Source organism: Schistosoma mansoni, chromosome W (genome assembly GCF_000237925.1).
Source record: "Schistosoma mansoni strain Puerto Rico chromosome W, complete genome".
Taxonomy (NCBI): domain Eukaryota; kingdom Metazoa; phylum Platyhelminthes; class Trematoda; order Strigeidida; family Schistosomatidae; genus Schistosoma; species Schistosoma mansoni.
Genome location: NC_031502.1, coordinates 56,740,057 through 56,756,498, shown reverse-complemented (window position 1 = coordinate 56,756,498; position 16,442 = coordinate 56,740,057). Strand labels below are relative to the sequence as shown.

At 38.8% G+C, this 16,442-nt stretch overlaps 3 protein-coding genes across 3 annotated transcripts in view; 2 read left to right on the top strand and 1 right to left on the bottom strand.

Moving 5' to 3' along the window:
• Positions 1–7,968, top strand: part of Smp_131580 (putative lysosomal alpha-mannosidase (mannosidase alpha class 2b member 1)) — a gene marked incomplete at its 3' end in the record, with an annotated part of 13,664 nt that extends 5,696 nt beyond the window's left edge. The window contains exons 2-4 of the mRNA XM_018790265.1: positions 2,095–3,153; positions 4,871–5,069; positions 7,613–7,968. Of these exons, the coding sequence (XP_018655625.1) occupies positions 2,095–3,153; positions 4,871–5,069; positions 7,613–7,968 (1,614 nt within the window). The remainder of the gene's footprint in view (positions 1–2,094; positions 3,154–4,870; positions 5,070–7,612) is intronic.
• Positions 7,969–9,582: 1,614 nt separating this feature from the next.
• On the bottom strand, positions 9,583–12,552 carry Smp_185440 (hypothetical protein; the record flags this gene model as incomplete). The annotated part of the gene is made up of 1 exon (XM_018790263.1): positions 9,583–12,552. One exon carries the CDS (start codon positions 12,550–12,552, stop codon positions 9,583–9,585), a length of 2,970 nt encoding a protein of 989 aa, XP_018655624.1.
• A 3,078-nt stretch (positions 12,553–15,630) lies between these two features.
• Smp_102210 (hypothetical protein) lies at positions 15,631–16,167 on the top strand (the record flags this gene model as incomplete). The annotated part of the gene is made up of 1 exon (XM_018790262.1): positions 15,631–16,167. The coding sequence occupies one exon, from the start codon at positions 15,631–15,633 to the stop codon at positions 15,889–15,891; it is 261 nt and encodes an 86-aa protein (XP_018655623.1). The 3' UTR covers positions 15,892–16,167.
• Between the last annotated feature and the right edge of the window lie 275 nt (positions 16,168–16,442).

The window sequence follows — 16,442 nt, the reverse complement described above, 5'->3', positions numbered from 1 at the left end:
CATCCACGATCCCACCTCGCACACTGCTGAGGAGTCTCACAATAGGACGAAACGGCCGTCCAGTGCTTCAAAGTTTTCCATGGTGGTCTAGCTTCAATTGGCTCATGATCACAACTATTGAAATTATTATAATATCCACAAAACCCTTTCTGATGTTTTCAATAACATCATCATCAGACTTTATAATTATAAGTCCATTATTATTGTGATATTTTACAAGGGTCAAAATAAGGCATGTATTAATGAATTTGATTATGTCATATGTTAAAAATGGTGAATGTTTCCATCTGTTACGACATATATACTTTAAAATTGTGTTATTTGCAAATTAGAAAGGTCATTTAATAAAGGTCAGAATGATTTGGAGTAAAGTGTTCAGTTACAATCCGTATAATATTAATAAAGTAAAAATGAAAATGAAAAAGACCGTGTGAATAAAATAAACACACAGAGTCGTCTAACACCCTCAACTCGGAGAGGTCAGGTTTCGCAAGCATAGAGCAAAACTGTTCTCACCGACGTGCTGTAGATCCGATGTTTTACAGCCAGACGAACATAAAAAAACGAGGAGAACGGGAAACAAAAATGTTTGGTAAGAAGAGATTCGTGCAAAGTCGTGCATGAAGGACAGCTGACAGATGCATTTCCAGTAAGGACCGGAGTCAGACAAGGCTGTCTACTCTCCCCATTCCTCTTCCTTCTAGTGATTGACTGGATTATGAAGAATTCGACATCTGACGGGAAATACGGAATACAATGGACTTCTCAGAATCAATTAGATGATTTGGACTTCGCAGATGACCTAGCCCTCCTCTCTCATACACACGAACAAATGCAGATGAAGACAGCAAATGTAGCAGCAGCCTCTGCATCGATAGGCCTCCACATTCACAAAGGAAAACGCAAGATTTTCAAATGCAACACGGAGAACACCAACCCAATCACACTTGATGGCGAAACTCTGGAAGAGGTGGAAACATTCACAAACCTGGGGAGCATCGTTGATGAACAAGGAGGATCGGATGCAGATGTAAATGCGAGGATTGGCAAAGCAAGGGCAGCATTTCTACAATTGAAGAACATATGGAACTCAAAACAACTCTCAACCAATTTCAAGGTCAGAATCTTTAATACGAACGTCAAGATAGTCCTACTGTATGGAGCTGAAACGTGGAGAACTACTACGACCATCATCAGGAAGGTACAAGTATTTATAAACAGTTGTCTACGCAAAATACCCAACATCCATTGGCCGGATACTATCAGCAACAGCGTTTTATGGGAGAGGACAAACCAGCAGGTTCCAGCTGAAGAGGAAATTAGGAAAAGACGTTGGAAGTGGATCGGACATACATTAAGGAAATCACCAATGTACATTACAAGGCAATCCCTAACTTGGAATGGTGAAGGGAAGCGGAAAAGAGGAAGGTCAAAGAATACATTACGCCGGGAAATAGAAGTAGATATGAAAAGGATGAATAGCAACTGGAAAGAAGTGGAAAGGAAGGCTCAGGACAGAGTTGGATGGAGAATGCTGGTGAGCGGCCTATGCTCCTCGACGAGGAGTAAAAGGTGTAAGTAAGTAAGTAAGAAGAAATCCGATTCAGTTATCTTCCCCACTTCGTATACACATATAGAAGTACTGAACTACTGACATCACTTGTACACTAGACCTCCTTTGTCAACCCTATTACATCTGCATTACCCATACCAGTATTTCAACTGGTTCATGGAATACTTTTTATTCACCCCAAATATCTTTTGTTCTCAGGATTCAGAAAGAATAATCTATTGTTTCTTATACGGTGATGAATAGTGATTTGTGTCTTCCTCGACACACTTCAAAACCACATATAACCTTCACAAGTATCATACTTTTGCTTCTCAATCTATGTAGACAACAAGAATGATCTCAAGACCTCTGAAATTCATCTTTTTAAATCAGTGAATGTTTTAACATGGACAAGTATCTTTGTTTATCCCTCAAACCTCGTTTTTCATTAAAAGCTGGCTCGATAGTTTTTTTTATTTTACAATTCCATTTAACCTACTAACTTGATTTTCCTACCCTTTATCATTGTTACTACCATTCAGGTACACTTACACGTAGATCGTTTATCACAAATGAACGATTATCAGAAACAAGTTGCCACCGACGAATTAATTGATACATTAAGGAAAACACTCGGTGTACTACAACATCATGATGCTGTATCTGGTACCGAAAAACAACATGTTGCTAATGATTATGCATGGAGATTAACAAAAGCATCGAAATTATGTCAATCATTAATTAGTCAATCATTAATTAAACTATTACCAACATTGAAACCATTTATTGAGAAAAATAATGTTATCTTTTGTGATTTATTAAATATTAGCTTATGTGATGCAACAGAAGGATTAAGACCACAATTAAATCATTTCAATCAAGGAGGTGTATTCATAATCTTGTATAATCCTTTAGGCTGGGAACAACTAAGTACATGGATACGTTTACCAATTTACATTCCAGAAAACTATTCATCAAATGATTTACAAGTGATATTAAAAGATTTACGTCAGTTACCATCCTCCTCCTCATCATCATCATCGTCAACATCATCATCGAGATCGCAGACGTCATCCAGATTATTAAACAACAACTTGGAATATCAGCTAGTACCAATTACTGAACGTACATTAAATATACCTGAAAGACATAGTGACGAACATTTAGCAAATTATGAAATTGTGTTTAATGTCAAATTATTATCCCCCATTGGATTTAGTTTATTCTATTTAGCTCTTAATAAAACGACTTATCAAAATCAAGATGTATATAATCATTATGAACCATTACAAACAGACACTTCTTCCATGTCATCTTCATCATCATCATCATCGATTCCAACAGTATCGTCAGTTCATTCCCCTGTTGATATCGATCAGTTATCGTCTAAAACAATTGAATTCAATGCTCATTTCATTGAAGATTCTCACAATCCATTAATTATAACAATGAAACATTTAAAATCTGGTGGATATATGAATCTATCAATTGAATTATTGTATTACTTAGGTGAAACTACATATCCACAACCATCTGGTGCATATATATTTTTACCTAAAAATGGTACATTTATACAGAAATTCCCAAGACCTATGGTAAACGTAAGTAGTTTGATTCATTTATTCAGATCTATCATATTTCCAATGTTTATAGATTAAAAATTGATTCGTAATCTGAATTCAAAACATTAGGTAGATTGAATACTTGTATACTCAAAACATCTTCAAACATCAAGCCTCGGTACCTTTAGACTCCACTATGAACGTGTTAAATTCAACGGTTCAGATCTACAACCTCAGTGAATTCTAGCGTGTAATCGATTGTTAACAGTGATGACTGTTTAATCCTATCCCTTTAAGTTGGTTTCATTAGTCCCTGGCTCTACGAGATCGCAGAATAAAATAAAGAAAAAAAGACGATAATAATTACAGTCCCAGAGTGAACATCAATTCTGAGATGCAGGTACATCCAGCTGATGAGTCCCAAATAGGACGAAACGCTCGTCCTGGAATCTACTGCTAGCCGCTATCCATCTTTGCTTACAATAATTACAGTTAGTGTTAATCCAAAATATGAATTTATCAATTCAATGATAAAGTAACAGTTGTCTATTTTTGCATACGAATCCATTTTCAGCTTCTTGATTGCTACTGTTTCAGTGAAATGAAACAACAATATTCAAAGACTGAAAGGGTCGGGCTTGCCTATCGTGATGAATCAATCGAGCTATACTGGCTAGAACAATCGTTCCTCAAGATCGTACCATGCCAGGCAGGTCGGTTGAAGAACGGTAAGACTAAAAGCAGCAAACCCAAGGTCTGAAGGCGAAGTCGTATTGCCGACTGTACAGAGGTGTGAAAGCAGTAAGGTGTTTCCTTCAGACAACCAGCATGACAGCGATGCTGCCTTCTCACAAGGAGGGGTGGGGTTAGAAAAGGTCGACCCTAAAAATGCACACCTTGCCTTATCCCACAGATATCCGTCTCCGGCGGTAAGGTCCTTTGAAGAATGGAGCTAACACAAAAACTACCCACAAAAAGGTTGTGTGTGACCAACCTCAAGCAGTTGTCCCTTGGGCACTGCGGTCACGCTCTCAGGTTACTAAGATCACTTCTAACCCAATTTCCTTTTCAGGTACCTCCAGAAGAACCGTTCCACGGTGTGGGCAACCGGGAAGTGACAATTCTAGAATAACTAAGACGGTTTATTAAATGACGTACAGTATCTCGGACGTTTAATCAAGTGCTTTATCGATACTGATTTATCATTAAGTTTCTTGAAAGAGATTGATTAAACTAGATTACTGAAGAATAAGACACCACTTACGTTATCCAGAATTTTAACTTCACAGTATATAATGAGATCTTGTAAGGATGGCTCGTTGGCAAACTCTAGGAAGCCTCAGGAGGTCCAGAAAGAGCCGAAGACATTCCATCCAATCACTGCTAGGGGAATATTCTAGAATGTCGACGTGTAGCTTCTCTATTGGATGGATAAGAATGACCCCCTATGTGCTTATTGACTGTCCGAAATAATGATTTACTCTCAGCCAAAAACTATAAATACATGAGATTTCTGTACTTTATTTTGACATTGTTTGGGGAATAAGATTTCCTAATTACTAGTCTTCTGTCTTCTCTTTTGCGACGTTGCGGGTTCGATCGTTCAAGTAGTCTAGTAGTACGCGGCATAGTAAGAATCAAAGCTCTGGATATAACAGATCTAGTATGTCAATTGTAATAAATCGTAAGATGAAAAGCGATAACAAATTTAACACTTTCAATTCTCATTTCATGTCTCTGTATACTATTTCTTAAGGTCATAGATGGACCATGTGTCAAAGAATTTCATCTCACTTATTCATCATGGGCATCTTTAGTTGTACGCCTTTATAATAATGGAGAATTAGAGGTAGAATGGACAGCTGGTCCTATACCGGATGATGGACATATAAACAGTCGTGAATTGGTGATACGATATACACTGAATAATGATAATATGTTGGTGAAAAATCCAGGTAGTTTTAATTTGACCAAGTATTTTGTTAAACTATGCCATTCATTTTACTAAGTATTCTTCTGAACGATATGACTAGTATTTAAACACTGGAACATACATATTTCCATGTTTTACCAACCAGTCAGTCAGCTACAACGTAGGCGTAGGCACAATGCATCGGTCCAAGTTGTCATACCTCGTTAGCACAACAAGATGAACACCGGATTCATAGAAATAGTTAATTTAGTGGTGGTAGTATATAAAAGATAGGTTGTATATAAGGACATAGTATAGGAAGGAAAAAAGTTATGAAGCAATTTTAATCTCAAGGTTTAAGGGAAGATAAAGAGGGTATACACCTACGCCATTGTGATCGATTCTCAGCCATATCAGCTAGGGTCTCCAACCATTGGTTATGATAGTCACACCGACCCCAACCAAGTAGTCTGCATCTATCAATATGGCTCAGACTAGAAGTTAGTAACTTTGTGGACTGATGCCATGTTTTGGTTTGTCCGCCCCTAACTTTCTTCCAACCATCCCCTACACTGGTCAACATTGCGCGTCGTGGTTATCGGTGTTCAGGCACACGTAACACGTGGCCCAACCATCTCAGTCGATGAAGATTTACTGCGTCATCAACTGATTTACCATCATTCCCTAATACCCTGCATCTAACTTCACTATTACTTACCTAGTGATCCCAGCAGATGCGAGCCATATTTCTAAGGCATCTGTGATCAAATACTAGTAACCTACGAGTATCTTCTACTCTTAAGGGCCATGTTTCGCAGCCATAAAGTAGGACAGAGCGAACTGGTGCGCAGTATACTCGTCCTTTAATTGACAGACGGATATCTCGTCTTCGCCATAGGTGACGTAAGTTGGCAAAAGCCAAATAAGCTTTTTGAATCCATGCTGAGATTTCGTCAGACGCCAACCCATTAGGGCTGATCAGACTTCCAAGATAAGTGAAGTTGTTGACGCGTTTGACTACTTCACTTCCTATCCTTAGTTCAGGTGTTGACGCAGTCCAGTCCTGAAGTAACAATTTAAATTTAGATGGGGAGAAACGCATCCCAAACATCCTGGCATTATTGCTCAGTTCTAACAACCAGACGAAAAATGATTTATATTGGGGATATCTTTTTCTCGAATTTGAAGGCGTTAACTAATTGTATGTTCATACGGCTTCAAAACAGAGAAGCATATCACACAAATTATCTAAATTTCTTCAAATGACTTGCATAAAACATCAAGAGATGAATCTTTCGATCAACGTCGGGGAACAATACAATGGAAGTTCACAGTTTATCCACATCTAAGAGATTTTTGAAGGCATATCATACATCCAATGCATAATCTTCATTTCTTGACATTTGATTCCATCATAGATGAAACAGTAAGGAATATGGAACTAGCTGGTTGATCTATTTGAGTCTTTCATTCTTTTAATTTTCCACTTATTTTTCTTTAGTTGATAAAAATATAACATTGAATTAGTCGCTATTATTTCTGGTGGTATGGTACAGTAAGTTGATCCATTCCTCATTTATATACATCTATAGAAGGAGATTTTACCATATGGTGAGATAGGAAGGACTGCTTGATTCACAGACATGTATTTAGCTAAAAAGATCAAATGATTTTCTCTTGGAAACATTCATCCTGTAAGCAAATATGGATAGTGGCTAGCAGTGTAATCCAGTTTGACGCGCGTTTCGTCCTATTTGGGATTGGCCAGCTGGATGTACCTGCATCTCAGAGTTGAAGTTCACTCTGGGACTCGAACTCAGTATCTTTCTCTTCAAACGCCATCGCGTTATCCTGATTCTTGATAGCCACTTGCTTGTGCAATGGGGGTGTAGTTTGAATTCACTTAGTATTGTTTGTTTGAATCTTTCCATTGATGCTTAGGACTGCAACTGGTCAGTCTCTCAACAATGTATTAATCAGAAACTGGAATAATACAAATAAACTATCAGTTTATTTTGCTCTCACTTTTAGTCGGTTTGTGATATCTTTTTAACAGTATAGATGAGTAATTATCTTATTTACGACTTGAATAACCCCATGGGAACTTCAGAAAACTTATTTAGATACAAGTTCCTAAATAGTACCAGACTATTAGCTACTTCATAAAGATATTGTACGATATGAATTTGGTTTTCCTTAATCACTGATTATTCTGTTCATCTTATGGTGACTTGAATTATTTTTTTTGTCTGGTCAGAGTTTTTTTAGCGAGTTAGTTTTTCTACAGGATGGGGTCGCTAACCCCATGCCCAACCCTTCTCCTTTACTCAGGCTTAGGACCGATAGTAACTGTAGAAGAGCTACAGGCGGCTGGAGAATACTGGTGGGCGGCCTATTCTCCTCCATGAGGGGTAACAGGCATAAGTAAAATAAAAGTATGGTGACTTACGTAAACAGACGTAAGTTACTGTCGAATGTTTTTCCACTCCTTATCACTCTATTGAATGCTATATGTTCAAAGTTTCAGTACTTTTGTTTTACTAATGAAAAAGTAATATAAACTGATCTTTCCTAATACTACTTTAGGTGAATTTTTCACTGATTCATCTGGTAGACGTTTAATCAAACGAATACGTAATCAAAGAATTGATTGGAATCTTCCCATAACTTTTAATGAAACAGAAAATGTATCTGGGAATTATTATCCTGTTATCAATAGAATTATGTTAAAAAATATTTTACTTTCTAAACCAAATGAAAGTCAAATAGAGAATAATGAAATTCCTATAGGATTAGCTATTTATACAGATCGTGCTCAAGGTGGTACAAGTTTAAAAGATGGACAAATAGAGTTAATGCTACATCGACGTTTAGTACGTGATGATGGTTTTGGTGTAAGTGAAGCATTAATGGAGAATGGATTAGATCATCGAGGTATGTAAATTTTTTTTTAAAAAATAGAACAATTCAAATTGATATGAAATCCCTTAAAATATATTCATTGTTAACTGTAAATATCATAAGGGGGTTGTGGAGATTTGGTATTTTCATAGTTGAAATCATGAGTCAATTGAAGCTAGATCACCAAGGAAAACCTGGAAGCACTGGATAGCGTTTTCTTTTTATTGTGGGACTCCTCAGCAGTGCGCATCCACGATCCTGCCTAACGAGATTCGAACCCAGGACCTACCAGTCTCGCGCGCGAGCACTTAACCGATAGACCACTGACGGTGTTTATGTCTAACTCAAACCAATCCACGAAGTTGAGCAACCGTTCACCGATTGTCTTCAATGAGTTCTTATCTCACAAAAGACGTGGTTTAAACTCCACTGGTCACTGCTCCTCACTAGAACTCCAGGATTTACCTCTCGAAGTCATTAATATTTAATACTTAACCTTTCATCAGGATTTTACACTCGTTAGAATAATTGAAGTAAGTATAATATGCACAATATCAAAAGGACCTCACGGGATTTGAGTAAAGCTGACATGTATTTACATCTACAACAATCACAAATCAGAGATTATAAACAGTTGTCAATAAATGTTTGAGAAAGCTGGTCGGCGGCCTATGCTCCATTGGGAGTAACAGGCGTAATTAAGTAAGTAAGCTAATGACGAATCCCGAATAGGACAAAACCTAGGTTCTGGATTTTACTGGTAACCATAATCTAATGTGGCAATAAAAAAATCTGATTATCCACAAATCAAACTATGATAATGAATTACGATTTCTATTTAGCTAGTTGTGCTTAGAGACTTAATGAGGAATAGTCTTGGTGTCAATAGCTCTTAGTTTAAGTTTGTTGAAAGAGTCGTCTTATTTCACAAATCGTAGTCTAAATGAGTGAAATTACTTAGGTCAAAGAAATTAATAGAAAATTCCTAACAAAATTGGCAGGGATAAAATACTTTGATTTGATGTCATTTTCTATTTGGAACTGACACCACCTGAAGAACTAATAAAATGAGGTAATACTCGAATATTTGGTTTGTCCTAGTTTGGGACTATTCATCAGCTCAGATCCGCCATTTCTCACGGAAGACGTCTATCCGTTTCGAGTTTGAAGTGATTATTCATCGAATACATTAGATCGGTCACTGAGATATTTCGAAAAATAACTGTAGGGGAACTCATAGACCTGTAAGCCTCACCAACTATGGTGACTTGATGACCGACTAAATCTCGGCACTAATTTAAAAAGCTCGGTTAGCCTTAGAAAATTTGCATCACTTGTGACTCAGCCGAGATATATGTCTGCCTACTAAAGGACAAGTATAATAAGCATCAATTTACTCTAATTGTTGTGAATGAGAACACAGGTGAGGACAACCAACTATATTTAGCACAAATTACAACGTTACTTGGTAAAATACGAAAAACCATGCTATGATACACTATTTGCAAAATGTTCTTCAATTGCTTCAGGCTTCATTGTTCCTGGATTTCCACACAAATTGCTTTTTATTTCTGTTCTTCTCTTCTTGATCTTCTCAATCTTCTGCTGTCAGATATTCTATTCCTTACTCACCATATATACTACTTATGTCGATATCAGTAGCTCACACCACACTCGTCCCCCCTTTTAATAAGCTGTTCTCGCAATCTTTCTGATCGGCGTACCATTGTCTCCTTTGGTGCTGTTCGTGACTCGTGCTCATGACGTTCTTGAAACCATCTCTGTAGTAGACTAGCATTTACACGCCTCTGCTTGTCTTCTCTCCGGATCGTGTAAACTGGGCCGCGTCTCTCCGTGATAATGTACGGTCCCTCCCATTTCGGGATCAGCTTTCCTGACCCTGGTCCCCCTTCAGTGTTAGCTCTCCGTTCTCTACACTTTACCAGGTCCCCCACTCTAAAAGGCTTCCACGCTCTTCTCTGCTGTTCTGCCTTCTTGATGTCTGATATTTGTTTCTTTTTCACGTTCTTTATTGCCTCCGTCCTCTCTTTCCTTAATCTTGTTGCTGTCCACTTCTGCTGCTGTGGCCACGTCTTATTATGCATCGGAAGTCGTGGCTGTCTACCATACATCAGTAGGAAAGGTGATTTCTTAGTTGTTCCTTGGATGGAGGCACGATGCGCCAGCAAAATTAGTGGTAACTCTTTCTCCCAATTCCCTCCTTTAGATGCTAACCATTCCTTTAATGTCCGGTTGTTTCTTTCTGTAAGCCCGTTTGTCTGAGGGTGATACGGTGTAGTTCGTATCCTCTTGATGCCGAACTGCTTTAAACGGGCCTTAAACTCGTCACTTTCAAAACAGGGACCCTGGTCGGTTAGTATCATCTTCGGTACTCCATGACCCGCTACAATGTGCCGGATTATTACTTCGGTCACTGTTTTCGCCCGCTGGTCGGCAATCGGTACAGCGTCGACCCATCGTGTAGCATGTTCCGTCATTACTAGTAAGTATCGGTTGCCGCTATCCGTCTGTGGAAATGGTCCCATCACATCTACTGACCATAGATCACCGACTGCGGTTACTGGGACCGACTGCAATGGCGGTTGCATGTATCTATCGTTTTTCATTAATTGGCACTGCTGGCACGTCAACACATATTGGGCCACATCGTCTCTCATGCCTGGCCAGTATGCACTTTGCCGTAGTAAATCTGTCGTTCTTGCGATACCTGTGTGCGCTACCTGATGGCATTCGTGTATCATCTTACGCCGCCAGTCTTTCGGGATCACAGCCACCCAATTTTTGTCATCATCCTGCCAGACCAGAGCTCCATATGTGTTCACTTTCAGTCTTTCCTTTTGACGAAGCAACATTATTACCTCCTTGTCCATTGCTCGTTTGTCAACATCTGCCTCCTCTCTTATCACTCTGATTACCTCTCGAAGTTTAGGATCAGATTTCTGTTGCCGGACGAGTTCTAGTGGGTCTCCCTCTATACTGTTCACTGCGTATGCTGTCAATGGAAGCTCAGCTTCCATGTCTGGTCTTGACAGGTAGTCCGCCATTACATTTTCCTTCCCTGGAACATGCCCGATACTGAAGTCATACTCCTGCAGACGTATCATCCATCGCGCCGACTTTCCACGTGGGTCTCGTGCTGTTTGTAGCCACTGCAGAGGTTTATGGTCAGTCTCGATGTGAAATCTTCTACCTAACAGATATGGTCTCCACTTGTCTACTGCCCACACAATCGCTAAACACTCCTTTTCGATCGTTGAATACTTCTGTTCCGCAGGCGTGAGAACGCGACTTGCGTATTCCACCACTCTATCAGACTGACTTAAAACGGCACCTATACCATGGTCACTTGCGTCTGTTGTCACTGTAAACGGTTTCTCCAGTTCGGGCAGTCTTAGCGTCATCTGGCGGTCGTCCAGCATGTTTTTGATTTGATTAAACGTTTGTTGGGCGATTTCAGTCCACGAAAATTTAGTGTTACTCAACAACTTATAAAGGGGTGCTGCTATTTCGTTGAAATTCCTGATGAACCGACTGTAGAACGCCGCCCTTCCCAGGAACTGTCTCAATTTCCTTTTCGAATTCGGTACTGCGACGTTCTTTATAGTCAGAATTTTCTCCGGCAGTGGTTTTATTTCCCCATTTCCCACTTTATGCCCCAACAACGTGATGCTACTTTTCGCCATCTGTGACTTGTCCTTATTAATTCGAAGTCCGAATTCTTCAATTCGCTTTAAGACCGCTTCCACATGCTTGACATGATCTGTTTCTGTCTGGCTGTATACAACTACATCGTCGCCATACACTTCGACATTATCCAGATCCCTGAGCAGTAGCGACATTAATCTTCTGAACGTAAATGGTGCACCCGCCAATCCAAACGGCATTCGTCTAAATTGATATTGTTTATCACGTATGGTAAATGCTGTCTTGCTTCGATCGCTCTCTTTTATAGGCAGCTGCCAATAACCAGACCGCAAATCCAACACTGTAAACACCGTGGCATTCTGTAGCCGATCTAATGTTTCCACTACTGTTGGCATTGCACACGGCTTTAGTTTCGTTATATTATTCAGTTCTCTAAAATCAACACAAAATCTATATTTCCCATTCGGTTTCTTTACCAAGAGTACCGGTGAGCTATATGGGCTGTCCGCCTCCTCGATTATTCCTTCTTTCAGCATCTCTTGGACCTGTCGATTTACTTCAGCCTCTAAGTGCACAGGGACACGACGTGTTGTGAATATACTTCCTCCATTGTTCTTTATCGGGATTTCGTGCTTTACTTTGTCGCAAAATCCGTACGGTTCTCCTTCTCCAGTGAACAGTTTCGCATACTTTGTGCACAACTCGGTGATGTTTGGTTTCTTCGTCGAAACGGCTGTTGCCACTCTAACCTCAGCCACCTCGCTACTTTCATGTATTGGGAATGATCCGTACTTCGTGACCACCTTACCGCTTTTTAGGTCGACTATGGCTTTTACTTCTCTTAGGAAATCTGCTCCTAATATTGGTCTCGACAGGTATGCGGTTACCACGAACGGAAAACTTATCTCCGAACCATCCACTTTTACGATACTGTTAGACACGCCCAATACCTCTAACATATGCCCTCCTATAGTGTGAACTGCGACTTAAAATATCTCCGTTTTCGTCGTGTTGGACAGTTTATCTTCCAGTGTCCTGTCCCTCCACATGCGAAACACTTATCATTCCTTTTACGAGTCACTCGTAATGCCGCAATCTCGTGCTGCAGTTCTTCAATCTTCTTCTCAATGCTGCTTATCTCCTGACTTCCGCACGCGACCGGAGCTACTGTTCGTGTCATCAACTGCCGCGTCACCTTTGCAAGCTCACTGATATCCATAGGTTGCGCGGCGTGTACCAGTCTCAGCTGCTGGGAAACGGCAACAGGCACGCTCTCGATAAACTGCGACGCCAACAACTGTGCCTCCGACTCCTCATCCAGATTTGGCAGCGCGCGACGCAGCAACTTGGTAAGCTCCACGGCCAGCACCAGCGGATCACCATCGATCGGCAACTTCGCCACTCGGAACTTCTGCAGTGCTTCTTCTCTGTCCACTGGGCTATCGAACTCCACGATCAACCGCTCCGTGACTGCCTCCCATGTCGTCTTACCGCCCGCACCGTCCAGGCTGTCATATACAGCTTTCGCTCTGCCTCTCAGCAGCGTCCCCAGCACCACCGTCTTCGCCTTCGGCTCCTTCACTCCCACCAGCTCCGCTACAGCTTCGAACTCCTTCAGGAAGCCCAGAACATCTCCGTCTTCAAATTCCTTCGGCCATGGGATCTTCATCCTTGGAGGCAGCGACACCAAATGTTGTGAATGAGAACACAGGTGAGGACAACCAACTATATTTAGCACAAATTACAACGTTACTTGGTAAAATACGAAAAACCATGCTATGATACACTATTTGCAAAATGTTCTTCAATTGCTTCAGGCTTCATTGTTCCTGGATTTCCACACAAATTGCTTTTTATTTCTGTTCTTCTCTTCTTGATCTTCTCAATCTTCTGCTGTCAGATATTCTATTCCTTACTCACCATATATACTACTTATGTCGATATCAGTAGCTCACACCACATAATCTACATTATGACTACAAAACATGGTCTTTTAAAATAGACCATATTCGTTGCTTTTTAACATCTGATCATAAATGACTCCGGAAAATTGCTTGCGTATGTGGAAACCATCAAGTGAACAATGTTCGGATTGGATTCAGGCTACTAGGAAAGGACGGCAAATCGATCGATTAGATAATGCATCTTTACCGACTGGAATGATGAGACATGTATTACGTAGGTAGGCCCAGGCTTCCATGTTGCTGTCCTCATTGTCTTCATGACCCATGGTTGGATATTTAGATGAACTAACTCAGAATCAGTTCACAACGGTTCATTAGGGTATGTATTATCCTGCTTCGTAAGCGTTAAAGAATGAAGAATGAGTTGTATCTTACATCTAAGATGCTTGAGAAATTGGTTTCGTAAACTATATGCACATTAAATTATTGATCAAGTACTATTAACTGTTTATCACTCAGTACATTGAAAATGATCTTTAGACTTAACATTTAAAATGCTATATATTTCGTTATTATTCTTGATATCGTTTTCATCAGTCACTAGTGAGCAAATCAATCTTCAAATACTGACTTGCTTTCCTTCATATCTCGGCATAACAGTCTTGTTCCATTGTGGAAAGCAATAAGTTGCAGTTATTTTGCAATCAAACAGCTATGCTAATAACAGAATCAGTATCTTGTAGATGGCGTCGAGTTTTGATGGACTATGATCACCACTACTATTCGATTACGCGCCCAAAAACGACTTGGTTCCTTTGATAACTCGCAAACCAGAAGACTGCAACTGGTCCAGATAGAGTATATTTATTGGCGATCTCGTGGTATCGAAAGAATACCGAGACGTGCCAAAGATTACGGGCAATAAGAGCAGAGCGTAAGAAAATTCGAACCAACAAGATGGAGAACGGAACGAGAAGTGACTTTGATACAGTTAAACAACTACAGTAAAACAATCACTGGTACAATTGGTTATAATAATAATTGTTTCTATTATGCCAATGGCGTTCTTGTAGAAAAAAGCTGGTCACTACAATCTTATCAAGTTACAACACGAAGTTTCTTATCAATCCTTTAAAAATATTTCTGATTTCATGAGTCCTTGTTTTCTTTTAGAGTCGTATCTTCTTTGTCTTATGTTTTCTACTACCACAAATAGTATTACTACCCATGTTAATCTTACATCTAATTGTACTTATGTGGTGTAGCTATATGAATCAATTCAGATAAGTCCCAGATCTTCCAAGCATTGGACTATAATCATGTCAATTATCGAACAGCTATATTCATATAATGTTTACTGTTTACCTAAAGAAGCAACGACCGTCCAGTGCTTCCAGGTTTTCCCTGGTATTCTAGCTTCAATGGACTCACGCTTTCAACTATACAGAATCAAAATTATCTGCGCACTCGATTTTTAAATCATGAACACTAACCAGTCTTTGAATGATTACATTCTTTTATTTATTTCATAGTTGAAATCATGAGTCAATTGAAGCTAGACCACCATGGAAAACCTGGAAGCACTGTTTGACGGCCGTTTCGTCCTATTATGGGACTCCTCAGCAGTGCGCATCCACGATCCTGCCTAACGAGATTCGAACCCAGGACCTACCAGTCTCGCACCAGTGCACTTAACCGATAGATCACTTAACCGGCATTTATGATTTGATTGATAATCGTTTTATTCCCATTTTCCTTGTATAATCTCTAGGTCTTATTGTACGTGGAATACACAAAATCCGATTTGATGAATTACAAATAATTGAATCACAGGATAGAATAACTTCTCAAATCATTAGTAAACCAATCATACCATTATTTATCCAAGCTAAATATCAACCAGAATCAATTCAAGTGAATGGTTGGACAGGGATCAACATTGCATTACCAGATCATATTCATTTATTAAGTTTAACTTCATGGCCTTTAAATAGAGTTTCATTACCTGATCCAAAAGTACCAAATCAAATTTTAATACGGCTAGAAAATTTACAAACAGTTACTAATGACCTAGAAAGGAAACCGCATAGTTTAGATTTAACCAATTTGATTAAAGGTATCGAAGTGATTGGAATGAAAGAAGTGACATTAACAGGGGATGAATTAAAATGTGAAGCATTAACACGTCGATTAAAATGGCCTACTGAGATTCATGTCAATGATAGTCAGACTATTCAAAATAAACAATCATGTAATAGAAGAAGTAATTTAAAGTCAAAAAATGTTATCGTAACCATTGAACCAGGTAAAATTGTAACTTATATTTTAGATTATGAATTATTAAATGAAAATTATCATCATCATCATATTTATTCATTATTTAATTTTGAATAAGAAACTTTCATTGTTGCCATGGCTACAAGTTTTTTCTTTTTTTTTCAAATTTAATCTATTCAGGATCAATTATGTTCTATATTCAATGATTATTTTGTTTTATTATTGATTATTATATAGTTTAAGATTATTATTGATTATTGATTTTAATAAATTGTTAAATATTGAATATTGATTAATCAATCTTATTGTAATAATGAATAAGATGATAGTCATGACTATACTACATTCTATTTTAATGTAATCAAAATAATTAAATATACTACTATTAATACTACTACTACTATTAATACTTTGATTCAGTATTTAATTGTTCTAACTCTGATAGTACAAGTTCTAAGCTAATTAGTCTATTTATAGTATCATCTGTGTCTTCGTCTGTCGGTGAAACTTCTTCCTGATATATGGAAGAAGTCTGGTAAAATTTAGTTCTTTCTCTTTGAGATATAGATTCATTATCCTCAAATGTGGTTGTATCATCTCATGGTCTTTTGTATCATATAGAAATCAACCCATATTGTCAGGCGTTTTTCAAGGATGATTTACGTCTT